This window comes from Prionailurus bengalensis, chromosome B2, assembly GCF_016509475.1.
Source record: "Prionailurus bengalensis isolate Pbe53 chromosome B2, Fcat_Pben_1.1_paternal_pri, whole genome shotgun sequence".
In the NCBI taxonomy this organism is placed as follows: Eukaryota; Metazoa; Chordata; class Mammalia; order Carnivora; family Felidae; genus Prionailurus; species Prionailurus bengalensis.
Window position 1 is genome coordinate 146,475,782 of NC_057349.1, and position 18,164 is coordinate 146,493,945.

Consider the following 18,164-nt stretch of genomic DNA (forward strand, 5'->3'; position numbering starts at 1 on the left):
GGTGATTATTCTCCCATTAAGAAAAATGGAACTTAAAGCAACACTGAAATATTGAAATTTACCTGTAATATTGTCAAAAGTCCGAAACTTTGATAGCATTTTCTTTGGATAAACAATGGAAAAGCAGCTACTGTCATTTATTGTTGATGAAAATGTAATTTAGTACCATCCCATGAAGCACCATTTGGCAATTTCTATCAAAACTGCAGATATATACATCCTTTGAGAAAGCAATTTCCCTTCCAGGAATTTATCCTAGATCATACTTATAATTACCTTTTTTTTTTCACTTTTCTGTGCCATTATATATTTTTTTATTTTTTTTTAATGTTTATTTTCTGAGAGAGACAGAATGCGAGGGAGAGAGGGGCAGAGAGAGAGGGAGACACAGAATCTGAAGTAGGCTCCAGGCTGTTAGCACAGAGCCCGATGTGGGGCTCGAACTCACGAACTGTGAGATCATGACCTGGGGTGAAGTCGGATGCTATACTGAATGAGTCACCCAGGTGCCTCGACAATCTTTTAATAAGAGAATTTAATCTATTTATACTTGTGATAGTTACTTATATATTTGGATTCATCCTATATATTATGTCCTCTTCATGCATTTTCCTGGGGGCAGGGGGGATGTTTGACCAGCCTCCTGTTGGAGGACTCTATCTTCTGTCGATAGAGCTTTCTTCATTCCATCTACTACATTCTACTCTCTTGAAAGTTAATTTCATTTCTATTCTTTCAGTGAGTACCCTTGCACTTTAATACGCTTAATTAATTTTAAAGCTAATCAATAACCTTATTCCTCATCCTTATCAATGCAAGGAACTTACTTTGATTCAGATCACCTTATCATCGTCTCTACTTTTGCTTTCTAGTATTGCGACCTCACTTTGTAACCTCACCACAATTGATGATTTTTTTTTTTAATTTTTATAGTCAGTGCTTACTTGGTCTTATCCATTTGTTCAACAATTTACTATTATCTCTTGCATCTCATTTCTTTGTCTTGTGCTCAGCTTATTCTTTAGTACATTTTATCCTTCAGTCAGGATGATGACCTCTGGGTTAAAACAACAAAGAAACAAAAATCTCCATCTTGGTCAAATCCATTTAGTTTGCCTTTATCTTGCATGCTGGCTTGGCTAAGTATGGCACTGAAGATTGTTTTTCAGTGTGTTGAGGGAGTTTTACCCTGTCTTGTGGCCTCTATTTTGTTAATGAGAAGTGTAATTTCAGGTGTAATTTTGATTGTTTATATGTAATCCGTCTTTTGCTTCAGATGCTTTTAAATGTTTTCCTTGACTTTGGAGGTTGATAGTTTTTCTGAAAAGCGTCCAGATTTGCAACTTCAGTCTGAAGATGCGCATCTTTCTTCAATTACGGAAGATGCGCAGGCATGATTTCTCCAAATACTGCCTTTCCTGCCTCCCTGGTACCCCCCTGGGTCACGTGTGGGAGCATCCCAGATGGCGGACACCTGTGCTGCCTCTGCGTTGGCCTTCCAGGTTCTGTGACCCAGTCCCCTCCTTTTCTTTTCATCTGGGGTCAACCTGTTCACCAACGACTGGATTCTTAAGTTAATGATGCTCTATATTCTTCAGGAATTTTATTTAGTTCTTTCCTAAAGAATGAAATATTCTACGTTTTAAGCATTTAAAAAAATTCTTTCCAGATTTATTCTGTAATTTCTAGTTGCTAGTTCCAGAGCTCATTCCCATGCTCACTGGTCTAGTTCGTCTTCCTTATGGTGGCTCCATTACCACGATGGTGGTAAGTGTTAGCGGGGTTGTATTTTCTGTGGCAGCCCTATGCACCTAGATGATGAAAGTATTAACACTTTGGCATTTGCTTTGTCTGGGCCCCAGAAGTTTCCTTCCCGGGGTTGAGGAACAATGTTTTTTTTCTTAATTCCTTGACTTTACATTTCCCTTTGGGTTTCTCTTTCTCAAAGGAGAGTTTTCCCGTCAAGAGCTTTGTCACACATCAAGCTCTCTTTCTCTTTCTACAAACTTTCTTTCTGTTTCCACAAATATATGAGAGTCTTTCTGGCCCCCTTTTCACAGGGGCAGCCCTTCTAGGGTTCTACTTATATGCAGGAATCTCAGCTTATCCCTTCACTTACCAAATGGCCTATTTGCCTGGACTCTGGAGACATTGAAACTTCAGTCCCAGGCTTCCCATCTGGTCTATATCTGATATTCTCTCAAGCCACACAGCATTACCTCTGTGACTCTGGGTTTTGTCTTTAAGTCTAGCATCTGAGGATTTCCTGACATCGACTTTGCATTGAACACACTTTGGTGTTTTTCATACTTTAAGGATCCACGTTAAGCTTGTCTTCCAGCCTGTGTGAGGTGTCCTTCTTTTTGACATTTGACATACAGCATTTTTCATGCTAAGAAATCTTATTTTTGCATCAAAAAATTCATGTATCTGTGCATAATTTTAACTGCATATTCAGTATCACTGAAAAAGTTTAAAATGATATTCTTTCGGTTATTCATCATAGTCACATCCACATGCACTTGAAAAATAAAAGTACATCCATGTTTGGAATATGTTACATACACTGTCCAAAAGACAGTTTGCAATGCCCATGTAATTTGTGAGACCTCTTTCAATAACTCAACAACCTCTTCAAGGAAGAAGAGTGGAGCTGAAGCTTGATTTTAGAAATCCTATAATAAGTCCAAATGAAATCATAATATAGTAATAGATGATTGTACCATTAGATAATTAGATAGCCTAAACTATTTTAGATTAGTTTGTGATTTTTAAGCAAGCTCCTCGGTTCTGATTATAGGAGTTGTAATAGCAGATATTTCCAATTATATTTCCTTTGCTAATTGAAGCAAAGATATGAAAAGTGTAAGAATAAGTTTCTAATTTGAGGTTTATAATGAAAATCATTAACCTCATCGTGTTTCTGACCTTTCATTGTAGCATTACTACCTTACACATTTGTTACGGGGATAAGAAGTTATATATGATGGGCCAGGTAAAGTTGGAATTTTATTGCTTTTGACCAAAGGTCACTGCGAGATTTAGAGACAACTTGTGAGTACTGTGTGATCTTTAAAAAGTTTTGAAACATAAATTTTAAAGAGAGAGAGATTCTGTGAGTAAAACTAATTGATGTTCCTGGAGTGAATGTCCCAAGTAATCATCGATCAGTATATTACCATGTAATTTTACCTGATGTATCTAAAATGGCCCTTGTTCTGTGATGGACTTCAGACAAATTTCTTTTTTAATTCTGGATTTCTTGCATAAATGTTGAAGAAAGTTTCCAAAAGTTTATAAGTTTGAAAACTAGTATTTTTATAGTAGTACTAAAGAACTATAAAGTGTAATATGTCATTAAAACTAATTAGCCTAAGACCAAAATTACTTATGATATAACTAAAGAAAAGGTTTGTTTCTAAATAAACAGTAAATAAATAACCTTTTGTAATCTAAATGAACAAAAGAAACCATCGATTGAAAAGAATCCTAAGGGATAGTAGTCACCATGTCCTCATTTATCTTTTCTTTAAATTTTGGTTTTCATCTTGAATTATTCTCAACATCCATATTTTTTAAAAAAGAATTTGTATTATTATTACCAATATATTAATTATGGACATACATTAATATGTTTGTTTTGATGATACTGTGAAAAACAAAACTTTTCCTTCTGAAGTTTTAAAAATAAATGGAATAGCAAATTAATCCCTAAATGATTTCTTTTTTTAAAAAATTTTTTTTCCAACGTTTTTTTTTTTTTTTTTATTTTTGGGACAGAGAGAGACAGAGCATGAACAGGGGAGGGGCAGAGAGAGAGGGAGACACAGAATCGGAAACAGGCTCCAGGCTCTGAGCCATCAGCCCAGAGTCCAACGCGGGGCTCGAACTCACGGACTGCGAGATCGTGACCTGGCTGAAGTCGGACGCTTAACCGACTGCACCACCCAGGCGCCCCATTCCCTAAATGATTTCTAATGAGGCTAAATAGAAACACCAAGAAGCAAACCATCCTGATTGTCTATTAAAACACTCATAAAATTCCTGAAATGTAAATAATCATTGCAATCCCAATGGAGGAAACATAGCATTTTATTTGTAGAATACATAACATTGTAGAAAATTTAAATCTATAGAAACCTACAGGCCCCATCATGCTACAAGGCCAGTGATCAACAGCAGGCCCTCTGTGCACTTTGCTGCGGTCCTCAGTCTTGGCTCTAGAGATGGCCATTCACCATCTGGCCATTGTTCCCTTAACTGAGTATCCTCTCAAAGACTTAGCGCAGAAGACAGATTCAAAAGGTCAGAACTGAAATTCAACACGTGCTTCCTGAGTATTCACCTGTTATGTGCCTTTCAAACACCCTTTCGGGCAATGACAGAACTTAAACAACAGAACTTAAAAAACTTCAATGAGCACATGATAAAGTGTACCTAGCAAATCAAACAGGGTTGGTCGGCAGTGATAAGAGGGTCTTACTGAACTGAAATCTAGATACGAGGAGTTGCCAACACCCCAGAGGTCTGGAGAGAAGGGGAGCAGAGCTTTCAAAGATAGTGTCTAAGGAGGAACAAGCGAGGCTAGTCTGGTCAGGGAACAAAAGGCACCAGTGGTTCCAGAGAATAGTGTTGCAGAGGGATGGTATGATGCAACAGGACCTGGGGACGGATCAGGGAGGCCCTGTTGAAACTTGAGTCAGGAGCAACCACAGATCAGGACCCAAGAGTATGGAGAATGGAAACGGGAAGGCAAAAGTAGAGACAAGGACATTATTGGTTGCAGTAAGCTGATGGCTTAGACTAAGCAGGATGTATGCAAAATGGTGGGAAAGGAAATGCAATCAGAATTTGCTTGGAGATGTAATCAATTGGAAAGTGATGGACTGAACACCTGACTTGAAGGAAGGAAATCAAGGACGGCCCCTAATGCTGGGGGTGTGGGGTCAGGAGGCCCAGGGCCAAGTGTGTCACATAATGAGAACAGAAAAGAGACTTGAGACAAAGTGAAGGTCACTGGCGACCTGGGAAGATGCACCTGCAGTGGAATGAATGGTAGACAGGTGGGCTGAAGAGAGAACAGGAGTGAGGAAGCATAGACAACTTTACCATGGACAAATGAAAACGATGCGTAGCTGGCAGGAGCTCTACAAAAAAAGAAAAGTACAACAAAGAGAAGTCAGATATATTTTTAAACAAAACACACATGATATCTCCTGATTGTAAATGGAACGTCAGAGGATTTACCAAGGCCTAGGCCACATTCTTCACCCAAAACCATATTATAATAAAAAGAGGAACCCTAGAAGATATTCAAGTAGTAAAAAAGTTATGTACAAGAAAAGTCGCCCTATAGCAAACAGAGAAATAATCTATACTATTTCAAGTAGTTTGTGACCTCAAAATATACTGACAAGTTGTTATTCCATTAAGGCAACAGATCTACAATGATATCAGATATACCAAATAATTGTCAAATGGGTCAGAAGAACTCATGGGAAAAGGATTTCTGGTAGAAATGAACGGCTATGGTCAGTGAGCTTGTAGTTAGAGATCTAGAGGTAATCTTTTCTTTCTCAACTTCTCTCCCTCAGTCTTCCATTCAATTTTGCTGCCCCTCAATTGCTGCTGCTTTTTCTCTCTCTCTCCTTTATTCTTTCTTCCATTGCTTCTCTTTCCTTCTTTTCAAAACATCTGAGAATAAGAATAGTGTGTGCTCAATATTTATTAAGACATATTGTGAAATGGGAAGGAAGGAAAAAAACAAATGCAGCTTTAAGCTACTCAGAAAAGATACTGTGAAAACATAATGCCAGGGGAAGGAAGGAAGGAAGGAAGGGAGGAAGGAAGGAAGGAAGGAAGGAAGGAAGGAAGGAAGGAGAAAAAGAAACAGTAGACAAACCATGGCGATATTAGTTATGGCGATATTAGTGTTTGAGTAGACTGAGACAGCCTGCATTAGTAATGATAAAGGGGATGGAGACATGAGGATAAATGGAATGGTCACCAGGAGATTATAATTATGCCTAACAACAGAGTCTAAGAAGTAGTGTCATGTCCTGCAGCCAGAGAGTCTGGGTTCAGATCCCAGCAACCTCTCTTACTAGCTGCAGACCTTAGGCAAGTTATTGAACCTCTTAGTGCCTCAGTTCTCCATATTGAAAATTGAGATACTGATAATTGTTACCTCTTAGAGTTGTTATAAGGATCAAATGAACTGATGTTGTTGATGTTGTTGGTATCATGGCCCCAAACAATACAAAGAAACATAGCAACAGAATTCCAAGGGGGAAAAATGGCATGTCAGCAATCTTAGTAGGAGATTTTTTTTTTAATTTTTTTTTCAACGTTTATTTATTTTTGAGACAGAGAGAGACAGAGCATGAACAGTGGAGGGGCAGAGACAGAGGGAGACACAGAATCTGAAACAGGCTGCAGGCTCTGAGCAGTCAGCACAGAGCCCGACGCGGGGCTCGAACTCACGGACCGTGAGATCATGACCTGAGCCGAAGTCCCAAAGTTGGACGCTTAACCGACCAAGCCACCCAGGCGCCCCAGTAGGAGATTTTTAATTTGCTTCTCTAAGTGATGGAAGTTTGTTTTAAAATGTTTGAGAAAGACATGAGATAGCCACAATAAAATATTTAAACAGGGTGTCTTATCTTTCACATCATTACAGAAAAAAGTGAGAAAAAAATCTACATTTTAATAAAGCTGCAAAAGAGAAAGGGAAAGTAGATGTAAAACAACAACCAGGGACCAAAAAGGAAGATGACAGAAATAAAACTAGACATAGCGATAAATGTGAATGGCTTAATGTATTAAAATAAATAAAAAGCCTTAGATAACGTTAAAGTACAAAATTTAATAATTTGCTATTTACAGGAGACATATGTACATGTGACAATGAGCTAAAAGAAAGAGAATTAGAAAAACATCAACAATATAGAAAAAATATAGTACAGATAACATATTATTAAGAAGTTAGGCTACAATGTAAAATTATAGATAATAACATTGTACCTTTTAGAGGCTGAATGGTGTAGCAGTATTTTTTTAATTGTACAAAATAGTGTTCTAAAATGTCTTCAAATACACAAAAACCCTTGAGAAGGTTGGCGTTAGATATATGTTCCACAAAATTTTAGTGTGAATAAAGTAAATGTGATGAATATACAAGGAATGTAAAATAAAATTGATGTCTGTATAAACCTCCCTGTGGGATTCATTTTCCAAGGTCAATTCCGAGAGAACAGCTAAACATTTAACTCCTAACCCCCTATTTCCCCAGTTGGCTGGGTGGTCCATGAGCAGACTGGAGACAAACCTCCCACTTGGGAAACTGCAGGACATTTGATTCACCGAGACCTACTGTAGACACTTGGAAATGTGGTGGGAGGGTTACCAGTTACTCATACCCACGGACAGGCAGGTGTGTGGCTGGAAACTCCAGAAAGCTGGGAGAGAGCTGGAGGGTATAAAAACCTCCTCATGGAAAAGGCGGTTGGTCTAAGGTCTTGATGAGCTCCTCATTTGATTATAAGGTGATCATTGGAAGCTGCGTGCATTCGTAAGGACTTGAAGACACGGCAAGTGTGCACCTCTTACTGGAAATGCCGCACCCTTTGCTCTGTAAAGCAGTCTGAGTCTGCTGGCTTCTTTCCATCCATGATATCACCATCACTTCTGTCACCTTGCAGGTAGCAAGCCAGGTCATGGATACTGCAGACAGGGAAGGGCCTGGGCTAGAACAAATTCCCTGCAGCTCCCAACACATCATATCTTTTCTCAACCCCAGAATTTTTGTTTCTATCCGCCATTGGTGCTGCATATTACTGCAAAGATCGGGACAAGGAGGCACAGAGGCATCATTGAGGGTGAAAAATGTAGCAATGGAAAAAGTGATATATCTCTGTTCCCAGATGAGGCAGGTGAGAGAGACTGCGGTATTTTGATTTTGAGCTGTCTTGATAGGACCAAGATTCCACTTGTCATGCAGGTTCCAGGGAACATTCTGGCAATCATATTTGATTCCTCATTCGCATACTTGCCAGGTCCCGAAAAGACACATTTCACAAGAATGTATTAATGTGCAGTCCCTATTAGGTTCTTGTTAGAAATTCAGATGCTAATCTCTTTTCAACTGTTTTTTTTTCATTTTGTTTTCACATATATGTTTCAACATACGCACGATAGACTCCTTGAATCCTTTTCAGTATTACATTTGTGCCAAAGAGTGAAATATTAACGAAGATCCCCAAAACAAATACTAAAATGCTCCCAGTGTCGATTATTATTGTTTTAATCTCTTGTAATTGAAAGGGCGGTGATTGTAACCCCATTGCTAATAGAATAAAGACATGATGATGTACTTCAGGTTGTGAGACGAGTTGCTTTGTAAAATGTTCCCAAAGTCCTGGAGAATGTGCTTCCCCTGAGTTGGTTGACAGCTTCATAGCTGGTCCGGCCACGCTTCGCCCCAGTGTTGTCTTCACATGGCATTTCTTCTCTCTCCTTTCAGGTGGAAATTGAGAAGCTGGATTACCATCATTATTTGCCTCTGTTTTTTGAGGGGCTCTGTGAAATGACATTTCCCTACGAGTTTTTTGCCCGGCAAGGAATCCACGACATGCTGGAACACGGGGGGAACAAGATTCTTCCTGTCATTCCACAGCTCATTATCCCAATAAAAAGTAAGTGAACAGGTGAAAAAGCATCATTCAGCTTATAAGGTGCCGCTTTTTGACAACTTGCTAATTAAACTATAAAACACAACAGGCTGACGCTTTCCCCAGGTTTTGCAGGAATTTTATAAATTGACTTACAGGGCCAGACATCCCAAATCTACTATGTCCCATCATTGATCCTGCACCGAAGACTAACCACATAAATAAATTGCATGGGGTTTATGCCAACTTAAGCTGCTCCCCAGTAATGACACAAGCATTAAGATTAATTTACACATGCAGAAGTCAAGTATGTGTCTTTGTATTAAACGCTACCACTGACTTCCAAGTTCTTTTAAAATGACATCCCTAATTTTTGAATTACAATATAAACCCAATCACGTTTAGTATCTTTTAGGTAGTAGGATTCGTAATTTTAAGGAAAAAAAAGTCTGGAATGGAGAATTACTATTACTAAATATTTGAATTTTTTTTATCTGTAATATAGGGAAACTCTAGAGTAACCCTGTCATTGACATCATCTCTTTGTTTATAGAATGAAATGCTTTCTTTCTATGGCCACATTCTTCAGATATGAGTCCCTTTGGATGAGCTGGCTGAAGAAAACCCTCTCCCAAAGCGTTTCTCAGATTTGCACTCATGGGATGGCCTGTAATGGCCCCCAAACAAGACCCAAGTTGTCCTCATGTTGCTTCACAGCTGCTGTTGGCCCTTATAATGGAGCCATCGTATTGGGATGAGACTCCAGGAGGGGACGGCCGGCCTCTCAAGTCTGAATGGCCAGGTCTGGGCCACCATCCACCATCATGCCCCGGTTGTGCGTGCACCGGTTGCCCATCTACACTGCTGCTGCTGATAGAAAGCAGAGGGATGGTGCTGAGCGCCTCCTGGACAGGCATATCCCACCGTTTCCCAGCCACAACTGCCCTAGGCACCTCTGCCTTGTTCCCTAGTCCAGGATGAAGGACTTCCTGGGATGATTGACAGGTCACCTGCTTAGTCTCCTAGCCTCTGGGGGAACCCCACCCTCACTGTCTCATAGGTGCCCTTGTCATGTGCTTTGACCAAAACAAGAACTAAATGGTTCAACATTGGGTCATGTCCCACAGCCTGGCTCATGTAATCTTATCCATGGTGACCTTTTTATTGATTTGAATTAGGCCTCATTAGAATTCCAGGTTTGGGGCAGTCCTGCTGTCACTGTTGAAAGTGAATCAACCCTGAAACTTCCTCTCATGTTTTTGAGATTTTTTTTTGTCAGAGATCTGTAACTGACCACTCCAGATCTCCACCAAGACACAGAAGTAAAACCAGGTGAAAGGACAGGCGACCTGCTGTGAAAAGTAACATGGAGAGAGAAACCACACTTTAAAACCATTTTCCTTTCCCTTTGTGCATCAGCGGAGTGAAGGGCTGATCTTTGAAGTCCTTCAGGAAGGATATATAACACTGAGTTACAGTAAAACCTTTTCCAAATGTGATTTATTCTAACCGCTCACAATTTTTGAACATGTTAAATTCTAGCTGAAATGCTACATTTTCTAAAGAATGATGCACAAGTTTTATTGACAAATAGAAAGGCCCAGAACATTCTCCCCAGAACCTATCTTTACAGTACACGATCCTTCACCTCCTGCCCCCAGCAGAATACCAGCAACATCCGGAAGTCTGTTCTTTTCTTTAAAAGAAATTGATCTTATTAGAACCACTGTCTTCTCGGGACTTTTTTGCTCATATCTCCTTTAAAAACACTGATGGGCAGAAAGAGGGTTTCTAAGTAATATTTTGATATACTGTTTACGATTAAAACATACCAAAGCACAGCATTGCAGACCAAGGTGAATTGATTTTCAGTTTTGTTTGATCTGTATTTTAGAGATGTTTAAACGAGTTAAGAGAGAAGTGATGTGTTCTAAGGACAAAATTCACCGTATGCACATCCTAGAGGTAATTTGCTCACAAGTGAAAACATTATTAAGAACTCAGTAAACGTGTTTTGTCAGGTAAAATTAACTATATATGAATTTGGTAATTCAAGGTTCTAGAGGCAATGAAAATTTATTCTGGTAGATATCGTTGCTTTTCTTCCTGGGCTTCTGCTATTATATACTGATCCTGAATCTACCTTGGCTTACTTCTCCATCTGTTTACATCACTGAAAGCCAATTTTTTTCCCCTCAGGAAGGAATACTGATTATGTAAGATCATGCACAGTTCCATCACAGTGTGAAAAATATTACGTGCAAAAAACTGAATCTTTCAGGTGAATTCTGGAATGAGGCTAACTGATCTAGAAGCAGGCTGATACACATAATTGGCACAGCATGTTAATAGGGGTGTGTGCCTTACTTTCAAGCTGTAATATTAGAATGATTTTGCCTCTCTCCAGGGGCAAAAATTAATGTCACCATCACCAGCTAGCAGTTTTTGAATAGTTTTTCTTGAATTCTAACTAATACCTCTAGTAGTAAAGCAAAATATAAAAACTCCCAGCAAGGGTAAGAAGGGGAATGGGCTTCCTATCTACTTCTAGAATCTGGGGGTGATTTCAGTTAATTACAAGGCTCGTCACACCAATACAAAAAAAAATTAGACACATTCAATGACTCTAGACTTTCTAATGTGAAAACAGGTAAGAAGACCCTTTTCTTTCTCATTCTATCTTTTGTTCAAGACCCCAAGTGGGGTCATTCAGTAATAACCAGAAGAGCACACACCTAACACCTCATTCCATTTATGCTGCTTTATAGTTGTTCCCCTTACCTCCCACTTTTTGGGTTATTCTAGGTCAGAAACTCCAAGAAAGTACCAGTATAAAGTAGTCAGGGTTGGCAAGGGAGCACTGATTGCTGAGAGCAACCAGAAAACTTTGTAGTCAAGGATGAGATGAACTCTCTCAGCAACCTGAACCATGGGCTGTAGATTTCCATTTACTCCATCCAATTAGGAAAACATAAATCCATCAAAATACGGCAGAACAATTCCAGGGAGGAACCTCTAGAAACTTTGCATATTAAACTCAGAAGGGGATTCCACTGGTGTCCAGGAGGATGAAGAGGTGCCGAGAGCAACCACAAATGCTGATTGTGGGAATCTCTCTCTTCAGTAGAAGCAAGAACAATAACAATAACACCGCCACATGGGGCCATTCATAAAACGCTGCTTCACACAAGAAGGAAATATCTGGAACAGTGACAGAAAAAGAATACCTCAGTGACATTTAGTGTAGGATCCAGAAGAAACCTGTAGAAAGTTGTATGACATCCTCAGGATGCAGGAAGATGTGGCCTCTAGGAGACAGAGGCGGAAACCCACAAGAGGAGACAAGACTGAAATGAAAATAAACCAATGCTGAGCGAGACAGGGAGACTAAAGATGACAGAGCACAAAAGACTCTGAGTCAAGACTCAGACTCAGACAAAGACTCTTTAGCCAAGAGACTGAAGATCACATCTGCACAGCGGCATCGGGAATGATCATCATCTGCGCAGCACCGAATTGTCAATGGAGGCCACCACCTTAGGACGCTCTCTCAGAAAAGACAAGATAAAAGTAAGGTGAGAAAGAATATAAAATGGAGAACAGAGACATAAACAGGAGCTAACAGTTCTAGGGAGTCCCAAGAGGAAACATCAAAACAATGGGAATAGAAATGATAATGGCAAAGGTGATTGAAAGACATTTTTTTCTGAGATAGAAAATACCCCTTATTTTGCAGGTAGAAAAAGCTCGTTGCAGTCTAAAGACAATGAATAAAGAGAGACCCATATCTAGGCACATTTAGTCAAAAAGCTTAGATTATAACATAAAGAAAAGCCCTTCAAACATTTAGACAGGGAAAAAGGCTACACAACAAAGAAATAAAAATAACCGGGGCTAAGAATTTTTCCAACATTAATCTGAGACAACAATGAGAATCAGAAAAGAAACACCTTGAGTACATTTCATCCAGTTCACATGAGCAAAAGACATGATGTATATAACAAACTGCATGAACATTTGAGGGGAAAAAGACTTATAAGCATAATGTCCACTCGCCTGTCGTACAAGAAGTTACTGACAATATGCTCTAACTCTCAGAAAGTAAAGCAAAGTTAAGAACCCCAAAATGAGGATCTCATAGTGTGAATTAAGAGCCACTGAATCTCAAGTTCAGTTTAAATAGTTGATGGAAAAAGAATTTGAAAACTGCATGAAATCTCAAGTAATCATTTTGGAGTTAATGTGTATAAAAGTCCAGGAAACTTGGGTCTAAGCCTTCAAAATCAATGGGAAAGATGGAAGTGGTCAAAACAGAACATACATATTAAAATGACAAACACTGAGTAGAGAGCAAGGAAGTGCCATGAGTCAAAGGCACAAAATAAGGTGAAAAACATGAAGTCAAATATATTAGCTGTGACAATTGACTTTGCAATTGGTTTGTGGGGAATAAACCGAACATAAACTTTCTCTGTGTATATAAAACTAAATAATACTTAAAGAGTTTAAAAATAACTGGTGCAGCCACTCTGGGAAACAGTATGAAGTTTCCTCAAAAAATTAAAAGTAGAACTACCCTATGACCCAGCAATTGCACTATTAGGTATTTATCCACGGGATACAGGTATGCTGATTCGAAGTGACACATGTACCCCAATGTTTATAGCAGCACTATCAACAATAGCCAGAGTATGGACAGAGCCCAAATGTCCATCGATGGATGAATGGATAAATAAGATGTGGTATATATATGTAAATATATATATATATATATATATATATATATATATATATATATATAGGAATATTACCCGGCAATCAAAAAGAATGAAATCTTGCCTTTTGCAACTATATGGGTGGAACCAGAGGGTATTATGCTAAGCGAAATTAGTCAGAGAAGGACAAATATCATATGACTTCACTCATATGAGGACTTTAAGGGAAGGGAAGCAAAAATAATATAAAAACAGACAGGAGGACAAAAACTTAAGAGACTCTTAAATATGGAGAACAAACAGAGGGCTGCTGGAGGGGTTGTGGGAGGGGGGATGGGCTAAATGGGTAAGAGGCACTAACGAATCTACTCCTGAAATCATTGTTGCACTATAGGCTAACTAACTTGGATGTAAATTTAAAAAATAAATTACATAATTTTTAAAAATTAAAAATACGTAAAAATAAAAGATATATTGGGACAAATAGGGAAAACAGAAGGGAAGAGCAGTTATTTTAATTGTAGAAAAGTAGAATTTAATATAAAAAAGTTTCACGTGTATAAAGAGGATCAGTTTATATTGATAAAAATGTTCCAGGTGAAGATGTAATTAGCATGAGTCTTGGTTCTTGGAAGGCCATGGCATCATGTTTAAAAAACAAAACAAAACAAAAAAAACAGCTACCTAAATTTCCCTCTGGAAGAAGAGTAAACCTCTTGACTGAGAGACAATATGATACTGGTCCTCCACTGTCTGACCTTCAGCTCTAAGATTTGTGATCTTGCCAATCCAAGGGGACAACCTGCCTCTAGAGCGCCATGTCCCCAACCTCAGCATGCATAGGAATCACCTGCAGACCCGGTGAAACGCAGGTTCCACACAGCAGCTGTGAGATGGATCTGAGAACTGGGTTTCTAACAAGCCCCCAGTGTCTGCTGCTGCTGCATGGTCAGGGCAAAGCCGACCAGGGCCAAGATTACGCTTGACACACCAGATCCTCCCAGAAGATGCCGGGAATGAGAACAAGGTAAGGGATGAGTTGGTGGAAACAGATGAATGATCATTTTCCATCTTACATTTAGGAAATCGAGAGATGTTGCTTCATTCATGCTATGAATAATTAGAAAAATATGACTTCAAGTTTTTAGGCCTTAAAAGGAATCATTAGTGGGCTAAACTAGGTGGTTATCATATGAAGTACGAGGGAAAGAAAATGAAAAATGAAGCTAAGGCAATAACTTAAAAAAAGCCAAGGTAGCATGTAAAAAATGAAAAAAAGATGACAAAAGGAAACCCAAATAGTCTGTCATGACTACAGATAAATGAGAGAAATAGTTACTAATCACACACAAAAAAAATATGTCTTGGTCTGGGAACTTCCTTGAGAGATTGTCCCCACTGTCTGATTGTTCCCAACCATACGATTTTAGTGGGACTGCCAGTTACCAAGTAATGATCACAAGCTAGCTCTCACAACAAAAGCCAAATAAATACAATGAAAAGGCAACCTCCCGAATGAAAGAAAATATTTGCAAATCATGTATCTGATAAGGGGTTAATATCCAAAATATATAAAGAACTCATACAACTCAATAACAAAAAACAGATCCAATTTTTAAAAATGGCCAGAGGATTTGAATAGACATTTTTCCAAAGAAGACATACAGATGGCCGACAGGCACATGAAAAGATGCTCAACATCACTTAACATCAGGGAAATACAAATCAAAACCACAATGAGCTGTCACCTCACATCTGTTAGAAGGACGGCTATCAAAAAGACAAGAGACAACAGGTGTTGGTGAGGATATGGAGAAAAGCACAACCCTCTTGCACTGTTAGTGGGAATATAAAATGGTGCCGCCACTGTGGAAAACAGTATGGAGGTTCCTCAAAAAATGTAAAGAAGAACTAACATATGATCTCGCAATTCTACTTCTGTGTATTTATCCGAAGAAACAAAAACACTAACTCAAAAAGGTATGTGTACCTCCATGTTTGCTGTGGCATTATTTACAATGGCCGGATATGGAAACAACCTAAGTGCCCGTTGATAGGTAAACAGATAAAGAAACTGTGGTATATATATTATGGGATGTTACTCAGCCATAAAAAAATGAGGACATCTTACAATTTTTGGACGACATGGGTGGACCTCAAGGGCATTATGCTGCATGAAATAAGTCAGAGAAATACAAACACCATATGATCTCACTTATATGTGCAACCTCAAGAAACTAAAACAAAACAAAACGAAAAACAAGTTCATAGATACAAAGAACAGATTGGTGGTTGCCAGAGGTTGGGTGTTGGGGGTGGGAGAAATGGGTGAAAGTGGTCAAAAGGTACACACTTCCAGTTGTAAAACAAAGAAGTCATGGGGGATGTTATGTACAGCAAGGTGACTGTAGTTAACAATATTGTGTTGGTATTTAGAAGTTGCTAAGACAGTAGGTATTAAAAGCACTCATCACAGGAAAACAATGTTTGTAACTATATGTGGTGACATGTTAATTAGGCTTGTTGTAGGGACCATTTTGCAATTTATATAATCACCAAATCATTACACTGTACACCTGAAACGAACATTGTATGTCAATTATATCTCAATTTCTAAACATTTAACTCTCTTCCACAAGCTTATCTTCTTCCCCCCACCATCTTTATGATACAGTCATGTCACTATTTTGGTCAGATCCATGATCAGCTGTTACACTACTGTGATCACACCAGTCTTGTTTGTCGCGAATCACACATCTACGGTTACATTTCTTCCTTTAGACAACCTGTCTCTCTTAGCAGTGATCATTGTCTTTCCTGTGGTTTGCTTGATTTGTATATACTTACTATTTTTTTTCAAATGCTTCAAGATCTAGCAAATGAATGTTGTTTTCCAAATGTTCAGAACATCAGGTAACCCATCAATTTTATTTTTTCTGGAGACTTTGGTCCTTCCACCCTCCATCTTTCTGCTCCAATCTGGTGACCTGAGACGTTGTTACTCCTCTCTCAGGTTTACCCTCTTTTTCCCTAGCTGTGTGTCTTGTTTTCCTCATCATTTTTATAGTGCACACGTTCCAGTAGTTCCCTGGAAGTGTATGAAAGGTGTAGTTTTAGTCCTTATTATCTGGAAATCCTTCCATCACACTTGATTATTAGTTTGGCTATGTTGAAAATAATGTCCATTCAGAATTTTGAGGTCACGTCTCTGTGGCCTCCCAAGTTCTTACCTTGCTTTGAACATCTTGATGCCATTGGGGTTTTCAGTCATTTGCCTGTGGCCTCTATCTCCCAATCTCTGAAAACTTTCTGGATACTCTCCACATGGTGATGTCAAATTTCATGTTGATATGCATCATGCAGCTATGTGTTCATTCATTGTCCTGGGAAATTTCAATTTAGAGTCATAGGTCTTTCAACACTAGAAACTTTTGACTCCCCCAAAACTTAACTATTAATAGTCTATGGTTGCCCGGGAGCCTTAGTGATAGCATAAACAGGTGATTAACACATATTTTATATGCTATGCGTATTATATACTGAATTCTTACAATAAAGTAAGCTAGGGGAAATGTCGTTAAGAAAATCATAAGGAAGAGAAAGTATATTTATAGTACTGTACTGTATTTATTGAAAAAATCTGCATATAAGTGGATCCATGTAGCCGTGTTGTTCAAAGGTCAACTGCACTTCCCTTTGTATGCCCTGTGCTATAGCCAAAGCAGATGTGCTATAAAACTTCTTATCCCGTACCTTTGCTTTCTTTCGAGAATGCCCAGTCTCCCATCCCCAAATGCCTCAATGATAAGGGACCTTCAAAGCCCAGCTCTAATAGAATTGTTCTATGGAACCTCTTCTGTTTCTCCTCTCCTTGCCTACCCTAAACTCCAGCCCTCTCCCCACCCCACCTTCCCTCCCCCACAGAACTTTCTATCTTCCTTTCTTGCAGTCACTTAGAACATAATGTTAGAAAGTAACATATTCCCAACAGCATCTAATGGGCTTGCTAGTACATAGTCGATACATCAAAATATTGGCAAAATTAATTTAATCAGGTACATAGCTGCCGTCCACACTAAAATTTGTATAGGTGTCATAATCAAAACTGTGAAGTGGCCATTTAGGCTTGCCACCATAATGTGTATAATACGAAAACTATTGTGTAAGAATCCCTAATATAAAGCAGCGAATAAAGAGAATAATGACATAATGCTTTGCATCGGCTAGGGAAATTATTTAAGTGGAGAGATCAATTTTTTGTTTATTCATCTTACATTCTTTCAGGTGATTCTTTTTGTTTATGAGTAGTAACGTACATTTGTGAGATGGTCTACTAGAAGGCAAGGTGACTCCAGAGGCTGAAGAATTACAGAAATATCACAGATCTACAAATAGACACCACATAGGACAGTGGCCTCATTAGGAGAGCTCTAATGAGTTGAGGTCACCCAGCTATAAAGGATAAACATGCACAGACACAGCCAAAGCCACTTAACATTCAAGCAACAATAACATTTGACAAAGCAAAATACTCTTGTTAAAGAATACTCAATGGGAAAAAAATATACCAGTTAAGGATAAAGCATGAGAGTTCATATCACAACACAAAAAATGGTCTTGAGAATTGTATTTAATTAGAAAGGAGCAAGCACAAGTGAAATGCATTATTCTTTATTTGTGATCTAATAATTTTTACTTATATACATTGAAATTTTCCAGGTAAATTATTTTTAAAGTGATAACCATAAAAAAGTAATGATTTTTAATTTAAGAAGGAAAT

At 38.6% G+C, this 18,164-nt stretch overlaps 1 protein-coding gene across 1 annotated transcript in view; it reads left to right on the forward strand.

Moving 5' to 3' along the window:
- The window catches only part of PACRG (parkin coregulated), a 510,981-nt gene that overhangs the window by 273,841 nt on the left and 218,976 nt on the right, over window positions 1-18,164 (forward strand). Inside the window, exon 3 of the mRNA XM_043592716.1 lies at window positions 8,522-8,693. Coding sequence (XP_043448651.1) covers window positions 8,522-8,693 — 172 coding nt within the window. The remainder of the gene's footprint in view (window positions 1-8,521; window positions 8,694-18,164) is intronic.